This window comes from Protomyctophum parallelum (assembly GCF_964188405.1).
Source record: "Protomyctophum parallelum genome assembly, chromosome: 3".
NCBI classification, from domain to species: Eukaryota; Metazoa; Chordata; class Actinopteri; order Myctophiformes; family Myctophidae; genus Protomyctophum; species Protomyctophum parallelum.
Genome location: NC_139698.1, coordinates 20,486,757 through 20,500,430, shown reverse-complemented (window position 1 = coordinate 20,500,430; position 13,674 = coordinate 20,486,757). Strand labels below are relative to the sequence as shown.

At 43.6% G+C, this 13,674-nt stretch overlaps 1 protein-coding gene across 1 annotated transcript in view; it reads right to left on the bottom strand.

Annotated features, from left to right (window-relative positions):
* Positions 1-1,326: 1,326 nt before the first annotated feature.
* zfat (zinc finger and AT hook domain containing) overlaps positions 1,327-13,674 on the bottom strand; it is a 33,857-nt gene continuing 21,509 nt past the window's right edge. Inside the window, exons 14-25 of the mRNA XM_083762059.1 lie at positions 13,278-13,529; positions 12,763-12,895; positions 11,465-11,697; positions 7,350-7,428; positions 7,089-7,208; positions 6,014-6,187; positions 5,420-5,508; positions 4,786-4,924; positions 4,343-4,455; positions 4,146-4,236; positions 2,524-2,630; positions 1,327-1,567 (exon numbers count right to left, since the gene is read on the bottom strand). Of these exons, the coding sequence (XP_083618185.1) occupies positions 1,340-1,567; positions 2,524-2,630; positions 4,146-4,236; positions 4,343-4,455; positions 4,786-4,924; positions 5,420-5,508; positions 6,014-6,187; positions 7,089-7,208; positions 7,350-7,428; positions 11,465-11,697; positions 12,763-12,895; positions 13,278-13,529 (1,758 nt within the window). The 3' untranslated portion in view covers positions 1,327-1,339. The remainder of the gene's footprint in view (positions 1,568-2,523; positions 2,631-4,145; positions 4,237-4,342; positions 4,456-4,785; positions 4,925-5,419; positions 5,509-6,013; positions 6,188-7,088; positions 7,209-7,349; positions 7,429-11,464; positions 11,698-12,762; positions 12,896-13,277; positions 13,530-13,674) is intronic.

Genomic DNA, 13,674 nt, shown 5'->3' with positions numbered 1-13,674 from the left:
ATGTATACGTATCTCATAATAGCTTCACATTGAGGTCTATTGGTAAATATGAAAAATAAACCAGAAACTAAAACAAACAAACAAATCACACAAAAGTGGTCTGTGAGAAGAATATGCTGTACACAATATACAGTATATATACATTATACATTTTACATACAAATATTCTCCACGTAATGGAATTATATTTCATTAATTACCATGCTATGATAGGGACGCCAACTAAGGCAATAAAAAAGTCAAAGTGATTTATCACTTTTCATCACGCACGCATGCATGCACGCACGCATGCATGCACGCACACACAATTAAATATAAAATATCAATCAAACGCTATACACAAGTACACAGACTACTGTGTTTTGTTTAGAGTGTACACAACACAGCTGCAATAGTTAGAACAATGATTTCCAAATTCATTAACATCAGGCACACCATGCCAGCTGATCTGACTCCATGGTTTAGGCCTTAGTGTGTTTTACATTAATTCATTAAGAGAGAGAGAGAGAGAGAGAGAGAGAGAGAGAGAGGTCTAACACTGTAATAAGAGCTCTGGTTGATCTACTGCAGGTCTAACTAACGCTGTGATAACCACTCTAGATGATCTATGTCTAACTAAAACTGTGAAGGTGGTCCATGATTTATTCTGAGATTTAGCCTCTCAGACCCCAAGACCTACAGTATATTTTGTCATTTTGTTGTCGTTGGATAAGATCTGTATCCACAATTCCATGATGTAGGTATTAATGTACCACAGGAGAGACAACAGGAAAACGTTGATCAAAAATATTGTTTACCTTCTCTAATTGTGTAGAATACACAAATAAATAATTGAACTGGGGGACTTTTTGGAATTGTAGGAGTTGAGGCATGATATTTTGGCATCCACAGAATTTTGTTTTGTGTGAAAATAGCCGATCTACAAGCTCACAATGTGTAGATTGGCTATTTTCAATTATTTTTTACAATGTTTGCCTCTTTCTTATATAGGCCTATTATTTTAAATATTTATTAAGACATTTTGGCCAATGGATGACAAGGTTTTATGTTATAATTTATTGATTACTTTTGATACAGTAAAGGTGGTTGCACACCGTCCACGTTTTTCCCCCTATTCATTTCGATGGAAGTTGCTCAGTGACATTTTGAAGCACCCCGGAAGAACGTAAACCGCCAACAACAGTTTACTCGTGCTAAATGCATGGGACCCAGCCTGCAGTACCAGATCTGACCAGTAGGCCTCGGCAGCTTCAGCCGTTGGCCGGCCAGCCAGCCGTCTTGGGGGGGGGGGGGGGGGGGGGCTTGGGTCCCCCACCGGGGGGTTGAGATTAGCACGGCTCTAGTTGATCTCCACGGTCTGCTCCTCGACGTAGACGATGTAATGGTGTGCGGAGCTGTCTCCTCCCCCCTGGGTGAGCACCGTCAGGGTCTCCAGCCCCTCCGTCTCCTCCACCACCATCAGCCGCTCGCCGGGACCACCCTCCTCCTCCTCCTCCTCCAACGCCGCCTCCACCTGCACCATCACCTGGTCGCCACGGTTACCGGACCCCTGCTCTCCCCGGGACACCTGGCAAGGACCACACAAGAAGAGCCACGTTGTTTTTTTTGTGATTTCACGATTTTTAGCCAGACGACTATCCCACAATCTCCGAAATGCTATATACCAGGGGGTTTTCAACAGGTGGTCCGTGGACCACTGGTGGTCCGTGGAGGTATTGCATGTGGTCCCTGACCATGTATGTATAGCAATGTAGCAAAGTGAAGATTTTGTATTTTCTTCCACGGAACAGTGCACTAATCCGCCTGTGCTCTGTTCCGTGGAAGTGTGTCAATGTTGTCAGAATTTGTGGGAAGTCTGAGGTTAAGAAATTCCACAGAAAAGGGAAATAGAATCTCAAGAAGGGTAAGTGTGTACCAGTTACCTGATTGAGTCATCGTTATTAGGAAATGTTAATGTGCCCATATAATCATGTCATCATGTGCTATGTCTTGCACGTATTTGCCATTTTTACTATATATATATATATATATATATATATATATATATATATTACTATTACTATTATTACTATTATTAAAATAGTTAAAATAGCTGATAATAGCCATAATGTATGGATGTAGATCTGCTAGTTGAATTTTAAAATATTTTTCAAGATAGTAAAATATGTAAAAAATAAGTTTTGGGATAAAGGTGGTCCCCAGGTTGATTCTTAGTCAAGGTGGTGGTCCCTGGTTCACAATCAGTTGAAAACCCCTGCTATATACCTGTAGAGTCTGGAACTACACATCACAAAATCATTTTCTTTCTGCTAAGCAGCAAGCTATACATGCTTAGATGATTTCTATTTTTATTTCTATTTATATTATTATATTAAAATTAGCGCGACTGTGAAGAAAACGGAAGTAGGGAGGATGGCTCCACTCCCGCTATATATTTTACTCACGAACAGAGCTTCCGTTCTTCAGACTGTATGACGGAAGCATTTGAAAATTTGCGAGAGGCAACAGTCTGTTGTTGTTTACCTGCTCCACCACGGTAACCGTGCCGGGCGCCATGGTTACCACAGAGGCCACGGCATCGGGATTCTCTGAGCTGAGCTCAATGATCTGCTGGAGGATGTTCACTGCCCCTGTGAACACACACACACACACACACACACACACACACACACACACACACACACACACACACACACACACACACACACACACACACACACACACACACACACACACACACACACACACACACACACACACACACACAGCAATGTTAATTAAACAAATTGGGGCGGCGGTGGCTCAGGGGTAGAATGGCGGGAATGGTTAACCGTAAGGTTGCCAGTTCGAACCCCCAGAGTTAGTGTCGAAGTGTCCTTGAGCAAGACACTGAACCCCTAACGTGTGGATGGGCGGGCAAGCCGGGCATTGAGATGAAATCAGATTAATCTGCTAAAACGAGAGAAAAAGAGTTCGGGACAATTTACATAAAATAACTGAATTTAATGTTAAATGTGAACATTAGGGGTTGGCAATTGTCATCCCCTGATGACACCCAAATGACAAACCCTAGAACCACGGCATTATAACAGTATTATTCTGTCTGTGTGGATAAGAAGAATCCACTTAGGGGTGGGCGATATGGAAAAATAAAATATCAAATGTGGTTTCAAGCAACATTTTTCATGCAGGTTTTTATGGTTATTTTTCAAGATACTCAACAGTACAACCACCTTACAAGGCAAAGGAGTAACAGACTCCTGAAAACCGTCGTTCTACAGAAGTATAAATTAAGGTATAGAACTTCAAATCATAGAATGTGCTTTCACTGTATGACGACGCACACGATATCTGTGAAAAGGCATATGGTGGAGACATTGAGATATTCATCACCATAATATCGCCCGCCGCTAAATCCACCAGTGTTGTTTTTGGCAGCACATTTTGATTTTAGTTTTAGTCACATTTTAGTCACCCGGAATGTTTCAGTGTTAAGTCTAGTTTCAGTCGACTAAATATCATAAGATTTCAAGTCGACTAAATCTACAGTTGATTTAGTCGACTAAAATGCATTTCGGCGGGCCTCGATGCCGTCGTAATGGCGGTGTTTTTACACCTGCTGAAAATAGCCGATCTAGAAGCTTATAGATCGGCTATTTTCAGCATGCAACTAATTGTAAAATGACTTATACTGCATCTCTCGTCCACTAGTCCCTTCCTAACATTTTAGTCTAGTTTTCATTTGTTGACGAAATTGTCAGTATGTTTAGTCTTAGTTTTAGCTTAGTCTTCATGTCGTTTCCATGTGGTTTTCGTCAGTGGAAAAAGGTAGTCGACGGACATCTCTCGTCTTAGTTTTAGTCGACGAAATCAACGCTGAAATCCAACCCCTTTTGGTGTTAGCATTACGTTACGCTTTAGCTATTGAAAAATAGCAGATCTACAAGCTCATACGAGCTTGTAGGTCTGCTATTTCTCGAAAAGTCGAAGAACGACCGACATAGAAACATAGCTTTTTCAGAAAACTGTCAGGATGTGGAAGACATTTGTTTAGAATCTGATCTCAGGTCAGAATGAAAACTGTCAGGACGTGGAAGACATTTGTAAGAATCTGATCTCAGGTCAGAATGGGTGGGTCAGTTTACCGGCGTTGTCCTGCAGCGCCGCTACCGCTGCCTCCGTCTGCTGCTCCTCATCCTCCACGGAGACGTACTGTCCCTCCGCCGTCTCCAACACCTCCACGAACACACAACACAACACAGTCACAGTTCAGCACGCGTGCGTGTGTGTGTGTGTGTGTGTGTGTGTGTGTGTGTGTGTGCGTGCATGTGCGTGCGCGTACCTCCCAAGCACTGTGTCCGTCCACCAGTTTCAGGTTGTGTTTGTTCTTTAGGTGACGGTTCAGCTCCCACTTGGTGCCGTACACAAACTTACACACAGGACACTTCAGGGCTCCTACACACGCACGCACACACACACACACACACACACACACACACACACACACACACACACACACACACGTGCACACATAAAATGATCTAAAAAAAGTGCAATAAAGTAAAATGCTGCTTTAAATAATGTACAATACGTGTTCAATCTCTGACTGTGTTAACTATCTCTTAAGAGTTCACACAGGTGTCCGTTAGTGTGTCTACTGGTTAGTTAGACCTGCTGCTGGTCTAGGATCAGATCCGTTGTGGTGCCTCCTGGCTAACCTGGACAATATAAGACACGGACTACAGTGGACCGGGTGGGTGGTATACACACTACAGCCTGGTGTACCTTGTGTTTCCACAGCGTCTGTGTCAGTCAGTCCAGGCCCGGCATTCTGGTACTCCTGTTCAGGGTGTTTCCGATTGTAGTGTCTCTTCAGAGGCCCGGCGATGTTACACGAGTAGTGGCAGTGGGCGCAGCGGTAAGGCTGGATACACACACGCGTGCACACGCATACAGACACGCACACACACACACACACACACACACACACACACACACACACACACACACACACACACACACACACACACACACACACACACACACACACACACACACACACACACACACACACACACAGTGAAATAAAACTTGAATAAAGGCAGCGTTGTGAGGTTGTATAGTTCACATTTATCTGTGGAATGTATAGTGCCTCAACTCCTACAAGTGCTTGTTAGGGTGGGGGAATTCCCAGAAGAATGTTTGACTAATGCCTATGTTTGTCTGCCCAGAACAATGAATATACTGGGCTATCCACTAGAGGGGGCTCATGTTCACTAAAAGCAACACAATGTGTTGAGTGTACACATACACAAGTCCTGCGTGCGTTGCGAGCGAGCGTGTGTGTGACTGTGTGTGTGTGTGTGTGTGTGTGTGTGTGTGTGTGTGTGTGTGTGTGTGTGTGTGTGTGTGCGCTAACCTTAAAGTCAGCATGCTGTTCCATGTGTCTGAGCAGAGTAGGCTTAGAGACGGACGTATAGTCACACTCGGAGCAATGAAACCTCCTCCCTGGAAAACAACACATCCACATCCTCATCATCATCATCATTACTACACTAAAACATCAGTCTGGATCTTTGATTCTCTGAAAAGTCTGTTCCATCGTCAATCCAAAGAAGCACATAATGGGTGCACACTGTACAGCAGTTTAGTGTAACAAATATTAATAACAGACATAAACAAGACACATTTCAAAACGAACCTATAATGAAAGCAATTAAGTCACTTTAACGACTATTTAAATAACCAAATTGTAATATATATTTTTTTATCCAACATGGAAATGGTTATTACGATTATGCAAAGATGACTGTGAGAGTTATAATGTTTAAAATATATTATTTCGAAAAGAGCAGTTCACAATCAATTCAACCCCTTTGTGAGTTTAGATCGCCTGGTTTCAAGTAGCCTATGCAGATCTCAAATAATTGCGATTAGACATGTGTGTGATATAACTGTGACGGGCCTAATAATGAGTACAGATGACAGTAAGTATCGAGTACAGTTCCAGTACCCTCTGCGGAGTGTGTGAGTCGGTGTGTCTTCAGGGTGACCTTGGACTTGAACTTCTTGCCACACAGGTCACACAGGTGAGTCCTCTCGGAGCTGTGAGTGTTCATGTGAGCGCGCAGGTTGCTCTTACTGCGCCCGGCGTAGTCACACACCTCGCAGCGGTACGGCTTCAGACCTGCACGCGCACACACACAAACACACGCACGCAAACACACACGCAAACACACACACACACACACACACACACACACACATAGTCATTTGTATCTAATACTTCCCTGCAGACTATTACCAGTAAGACGCCCTGGGGGCGTGAAAAACAACAGAGCTTCTTAACAAGTTGACGGCAGCATATGCCAAAGTATTTGCGCCTTTGATCTGTGAAAAAACACCCTCGTTCACATTGTATTGGACTCAGTTTCCCAGAAGCCCTTGCAAGCCGGCGGCGGCTTTGATTTCCGGTTACTTCATCATAACGCGACCGCCTCGTCACATTTGTCTGCGACAAATCCGGATTTTTATCATAATAATCAAACGACGGCGAATTAAAACACATTAAACAAATCGTGGCTACAACATGGTTTCAACAATTTAAAGCCCACAAAGTATTAATAGGGCACAGTTGAGAAGCAGGAGTTAAACTATTAATCTGGTGTCAGTGAGGTCAGATGTAAGATTTGCTTTCCGGCTCCATATATGCAGATGAGGTGATAGGTGATGATCCAGTCTTCTCCATGTATGATGACATCAGGGATCTCCATATATGGGTATTACAGGGATTGAAGGTGTCACAAGGCGTGACGTCACAACAAAATGAGTTGTTGTGGTGGCGGCAGTGGATCAGGGGCTAGAGTGGCCGGACGGCAACCGTGAGGTCCCCGGTTCGATCCCTGCGGGCTCCCCCAGAGTTAGTGTCGGAGTGTCCTTGAGCAAGACGCTGAACCCCTATTTGCTCCTGATGTGCAGGTTGGTGCGTGGCATGGTTTCCTCCGCCATCGGTGTGTGAATGTAATGCACAATCTATGTAAATGCGCCATTTACCATTTATTTACGTGTGTGTGTGTGTGTGTGTGTACCTTGGTGAGCCCAGATGTGTTGTTGCAGGTCACTGCTGTTCTTCAGGAAGTAGGAGTCACAGTAAGGACACTTCTCTGCTCGCTTCACCATCACACCCTTATTGTGTACTGCATCTGCATCTGTGCACACACACACACACACACACACACACACACACACACACACACACACACACACACACACACACATACACACAGACAGATGAAGACCTTTTGTGTGTTTTCTTTTGTGCGTGCGTGCGTGTGTGCGTGCGTGCATACCAGGGTGGGCGGTTCTGATGTGATGTCTCAGTCTGTTTTCAGGGTATTTCTGCTGACACACAGGACAGGCCTCTGTCTGCTGAGAAACAACACAACACAACACAACACAACAGAAAGGTTCAGCTACCCCAACATGTCTCTCCAACTCCACCAGAGGGCACTAGAGCAGTGGATTTCAACCAGTGGTCTCCGGGGACCACCAGTGGTCCTTGAGGGGGTTCCAGGTGGTCCCCAGAGAAATGGAGAGATGTTAATCAAATGGACCCTTATAGATCTTTAACTCTTGAGAGCGTAAAATGAAACCAATACTATGTACTATTTTTTAATTGGAATCCTGAAAAGTAACCTTTTTTATTTAATTTCAAATGCATTTACTTATAGTTATGTTAACTTTATGAACTATAAGTACAAATACATTGGATATAAAAAAAGACAACAATAAAATGTAATACTAGTAATTAAGCTACATATATAGACAGAAGTAATTAAAGCGGGTCATGTTTGCATGTTTAGAACTGTAACAGCTGAAATCAATAATATATCAGCATTTTGATATTAACCTGCAGGCCACATTAAGTGATGGTGGGGGGCGCATGTGGCCCCCGGACCGCCAGTTGCCCACCTAATGCAGTGGTTTTCAAACCTTTTCATTCCCATTATGTATTTGAGCCACGGACCACCATTTGATGACATTTAGCCTCTCAGACCCAAAACTAACGAATATTGTGTCGTCGATGATCAAAATAAGTATTCTTATAGCAAAAATAGCTGATCTACAAGCTCAAAACGCGTCGCACTGTGACACGTTTTGTTCTGTGTAATGGCTCATTTTTATTTTGTAGTACCACCAGTGTCTGCTTGTCATAGACCGGTAAAACGTTGGTATTAGTGAGTGACCCCATGGCTTTTCCCATTCTAAACTTACTGAACACATTCATAATAGTTTAATCTTTTCTTATTTCTTATTCTTACTACTCTTATTACGTTTGAAATGTACTAGGTATTTGTATGCTATGTCCTGTATGTCAGTCCTGTTTGTATTGTTTGATGTTTGATGTCTGGGGACTGCATATGGAAATTAGCAAGTTTAGCTAAAGCTGGTATCAATATACACTGTCCCGACCAAATAAACAAATAAAGTAAATAAAGTAAAGTATGCTCTGTGGAAGATAAACCCCTTCTAGCACCACCTACAGGCTTAAATATCAACTTTTCACACCAGATACATTATGAACCGTACCAATTTATATGACCCCAAGGGGTCGATTTAGGACTTCTATTTTACTTACTTCTATATTACTAATCTAATTACAGTATTATGATCTGGGGGCGTGTAGTATGTCATATTGCAATTTTGGGCATGTTAAGGAGCGCTTTTGACACCCCGCGGAGTGCGCAAAACGGCCTTGAATTAGTCATGGGTGTGTTTAAGGCGTGTTTGAGACGTACCCAATCAACATGTCCGTACTATTCTCTTTACCAGTCAGCTGATGTCACATACGGAATGCGCACTTTGGGGATCGTGGTATGACATTTCTTCAGGCTGGCACCATAGAAGACATGACATGCCTTTGTCACATTTGGGTTAATTATTCCTATTGCACTGCATGCTGTCACCTTTATGCCTCAAAAGAACAGACCCACCTTTCAGATCGGAATGGAATTGCGAGTAGATAGCAGCATATTGGCAAATTGACAATCCATGCGTAATTAATTAATTCGATAACGATAGAACCATGTACCATACAGCGAATGAAAGCAAGATTCCTAAGGAATATGGAGATTTTTACATTTAATAAAACGGTTGAGAAATGAGAGAACCATGAGTGTTTATAGGCTAATATCAACGTTTTTTTATGAAAGACCAAACGGGCTGTGAACTTGAAGAGCTCAATCACCATCCCGACACGGAAGAAATATAGCCTAGTGCATGCATGTATATGCACTGTTGCACTTGCACACAGTAGCCTACACACGCTCTTTATTTGTTTCTATTGAAAAACACCAGTAAAATAACGTTTATTATATTTTATTTCATTCAAGTCACGATGAAGGAATGAGTTGAATGCGTGCTGCGTAATGCTGTGGCCCCGATGGTATGGTCTTCGCTGAGTTCGCTCGTAGCATTTTATTGAAGAAGACTTGAATCGGGTGTGATACAGCATATGAAAGCACATTTCCCACGGATTATGGAGATGTTTTTATTTATTTTTAAGGTTGAGAAATGAAAGAATTATGGCCGTTTCTAATCTCAACATTTTTTTTAAAAAGACGCAAAACTGCCATGTCTCATAGAAACAAGTAAATAGGTCTATAAAAATAAGCGCATATAACAGGGGTCTGTAACCTATTTTAAATGAAGTGCCATGTTTTTATTTTCTAAATAGTGAGTCTGCCATATCCAGATTAATTTGAATGACACCACATTAAAATAAAAAAACATATTTTGATTGTCCACAAATATAAAGTTCTTCCTTCTTTTTAAATATGTTCTTGCACATTGTTATAATGATCATTATATATCCCCCTGCAGTCAGAGTTCATAGTTTTAATGAATGAATGTGATGCATTGTGAGCTGGTATAGATCTGCTATTTTCAAAAGTAATCTTTTTATTTAATTTTTGGATTAGCTGTCCTTAGTTGGGCAAATGCATTCATCTGGGGATCATTGACATCGGAATGTGCTGTGTGAGGATCACTGGTTTAAACAACATTAGGAGAAAAGCCCAAATAACCACTTTAGAAACAAGAAAAACAACCACACAGAAAGCAACTTTACAGAAAAATAAGCCGCTTATAATAAACAGACATGGCAACACTCTACCAGCTTCCCAGAGCCGCTCAAGTGTCAAATCAAACAGTGCTTTTTGCGTTTATGAGGTGGTCAGACCCACGTCTAATCGTTATGCGCTGAGTGTCTTTAGGTCAAGGGGCTTAATAGCAAATTGCGCAAAGCGAAAATAATTAACATATCGACACTCCCACAATGCTAAAATATTCAGGACCGCGGTAAGCCATAATGTGTGTGCGTTCAACACGGGTCAGTGCGTTCAACACGGGCCGATATGCCTTTCATAATACGAATGTGCGCAGAGCGAGGCCAATTTATGTATTTCCATTGGTAAAACGCACCTTCAAAATCTACCCACAAGGCTTTTCATCCAAGGCCACTGTTTGGTCAATTTCCCTTTGGGAAAATGAACTCTTACCGGGTTTGCTAGTGTGGCTTTTAGTGTTCACGTCGGAAACTGAATGTCCCGTGCTTCACTCACACATGTAACTTAATTCCCATTACTTGTAGAGATTCAATCCATGATGGAATATTTCAACTATGACACAAAATGTGCGTCCTTTGCGTCGGCCGGTGTGACCGTGTGACTTTGCATCTATTCAAGTCATTGCATTTACTTTGTATGTAATTTCGTCTTGCAGTTTTTTTAAAGAGAGCATGAGCATTTCACCAGACAATGGCCTGCCGCCTTGTGGTTAAGAGTGTCCGCCCTGAAACTGCAGAGGTCGGGGTTCGATCCCCGGCCGGGTCATACAAAAGACTGTGTCAAATGCGGTAATGTGTGTGACAAATCGTATGACTTTGATTTTTTTTTTTTTTTACTTCATAAAGAATAAAAGCGTATGGTACCCAGTGTTGTTTTTGGCAGCAAATTTCTATTTTAGTTTTAGTCATAGTCTCTTGAATAGTTTTCACTTAGTTTTAGTCACATTTTAGTCACCTGGAATGTTCTAGTCAAGTGTTTAGTCTAGTTTTAGTCGACTAAATGTCATACGATTTTAGTCGACTAAATCTACAGTTGATTTAGTCGACTAAAATGTGTTTTGACAGGCCTTAATGTCGTTGTAATGACATATTTTACACTTTGGTTGCATGCTGAAAATAGCAGATATACAATCTCACAACGCGCAACGCGTTGTGAGATTGTATATCTGCTATTTTCAGCATGCAACCCAGCATAAAACTGGATCACTTGTACACTAGTCCCTTCCTAACATTTTAGTCTAGTTTTTATTTGTTGAGGAAATTGTCAGTAAATTTAGTCTTAGTTTTAGTCAACGAAAACAACACTGATGGTACCCAGACCCAAGTCCAAGGCTTTACCTGCTGCTGGTGTGTCTTCTCATGCGCCTGCAGTTTGTATTTGTCCGGCGTGGCGTACGGGCAGCCGGCCTCCGAGCAAGGCAGCAGCAGGCCGCTGTGCTTCTGGACCAGGTGGCGCTTCAGGCAGCTCTTGGTGATGGACGAGTAGCTGCACTTGGAGCAGTGGTGCATGTGCTCCTTGGTGTGCGTGCGCACGTGGAGGTTGTAGTGAGCCTGGTACCAGAACAGCTTCCCTGATGGGACGGCACAAGGAGAAAGCACCGGTTAAAACCCGGCTCGCATCCCGGGCCCGGAACGCCAGAGCAGAATCCAATAGATTCCGAAAGTATACGGTATTTATTGATGTTTGGCATTAAGGACTGGTGTTTTGTCAGAGTAAAAAGGCTAACATTTTACAATTTAACTGCTAAAGGCCCATTCATAGTCTGGATTTTCGGTGATGAGGTGACCACCGCTCCAGTGGTGAGCTGACCACCGGAGCTGAAATAACATTGAGCGGTGGTGAGTAAAAACAGAGAGAAGGGCTGGAGCGGTGGCGGTGGTTTGCTCTTCACTGCGGCTCGTGACGTCATGTTGTAGTTCGGTGGTCACCTAACCACCGAAAATCCAGACTATGTATGAGCCTTTAGTCATGGTTTTTCATTTATCCAAAGTAAGTTAACCTGGTATGAATGTTCTTTTTTAAGTAAAGCTCTGTTTCGCACACAGGGGGGATCGAATCAGAAGCATTTTGGCCACAAGCACGGTCCTCGGACCTTAGCGCAAAAACAGCGCTATACCAGAAATCACACAGGCTGGGGCAGGCTACTCAGCTGGTGCTAAATCAACATATCTTATAATAATAATAATAATAATAATGGATTGCATTTTTATAGCGCTTTTCTATGCACTACGTGCCTACTCAAAGCGCTTTACAATGGTCCATTCATTCATACATTGGGAGGTGAAGCGGCGAACAGTTGACGCCAGTGTCCTCACTTCCCACATTCACACACCAATGGTGGCGACCACTGGAAGCAATGTAGGGTTCAGTGTCTTGCCTTAAGGACACTTCGATGTGGAGGAGCCCGGGATTCGAACCGCCGACGCACGGATCATTGGACGACCTGCTCTACCTCCTGACTGAGCCACAGCCGCCCTGTGTCTGTCTTCTACTTCTGAAAGCTTTTCATCATTCCTTGCGTTTTCAGCTCCCCCCCCTCCACAAATAATGCAGCTCAACTCAAGCTCTCTCTGAGTAACTTTGAGGCCCTTCTTCTTCTCAGAGATGTGTTTCAGGCTTGTTGATGGAGTCTCACCGCAGTACTGACACTCCAGGTCTCCGTAGAGCCTCCGGAGGCGTAGGAAGGTCTCCATGTTGAGCTGCGTCTTCTGCAGTGACGACAACACCTGCTGGAAGGCAGTCTGCTCTGCAGAGTCCACCACGGATACCTTGACAAGAAGGTCACACGGTGTGTTAAGACCACAGCCCTATTATACAGTACGAGCACAGGTGTACTAGTCTCTACAATGTAGGGCATCTGGCACTGTATTAACACCTGCCTGAGGTGGTTTTTAACCATGTCGAATATGTGTTTTTTTGAGAGGCGCTATAGCCCCTCCGATGTCTGGCTTTTTATGTGTGACGTGACGTGTGATTTATTACATTTTTGTACCTTTCCATGCTGCACAAACTGCTTTGAAAGAACACATACTGTATAGGATGATGATCATAATGATGCTAATGTTTCTAAATAATGTACACATCTGCATACGATGTTGTTTACACAATTACATGGATGACTTTTTTGAGTGTTTATTTGTCATCTTATACCTGGTGAATTGCTGGCGTCGGTCCTTGAGCGCCGTCCGACTCAGGTGCATGCACGTTTTCGTCTCCGGGCGCACGCGGCGCGTCCGGCCCGCCGCCCTGCGATTGGCCCCCCGCCGCCCCCTCTGACCCGTTGTGCGTTTCGCCGCGTTCCTCTTGTTGTCCGTCTCCCGTGGGAGTGGCCGTTTTCCGACCGGCTGCTTCAGGCTCCGCACGCCCCTTCTCCTCCTCCTCCTCCTCCTCCCTCCTTTCTTCCTGAGCAGTGGCTGTGCTCCTCTCCTCCTCCTCCACCCCCCTCTCCTCCTCCTCCTCCCTCCTTTCTTCCTGAGCAGTGGCTGTGCTCCTCTCCTCCTCCTCCACCCCCCTCTCCTCCTCCTCCACCCCCCTCTCCTCCTCCTCC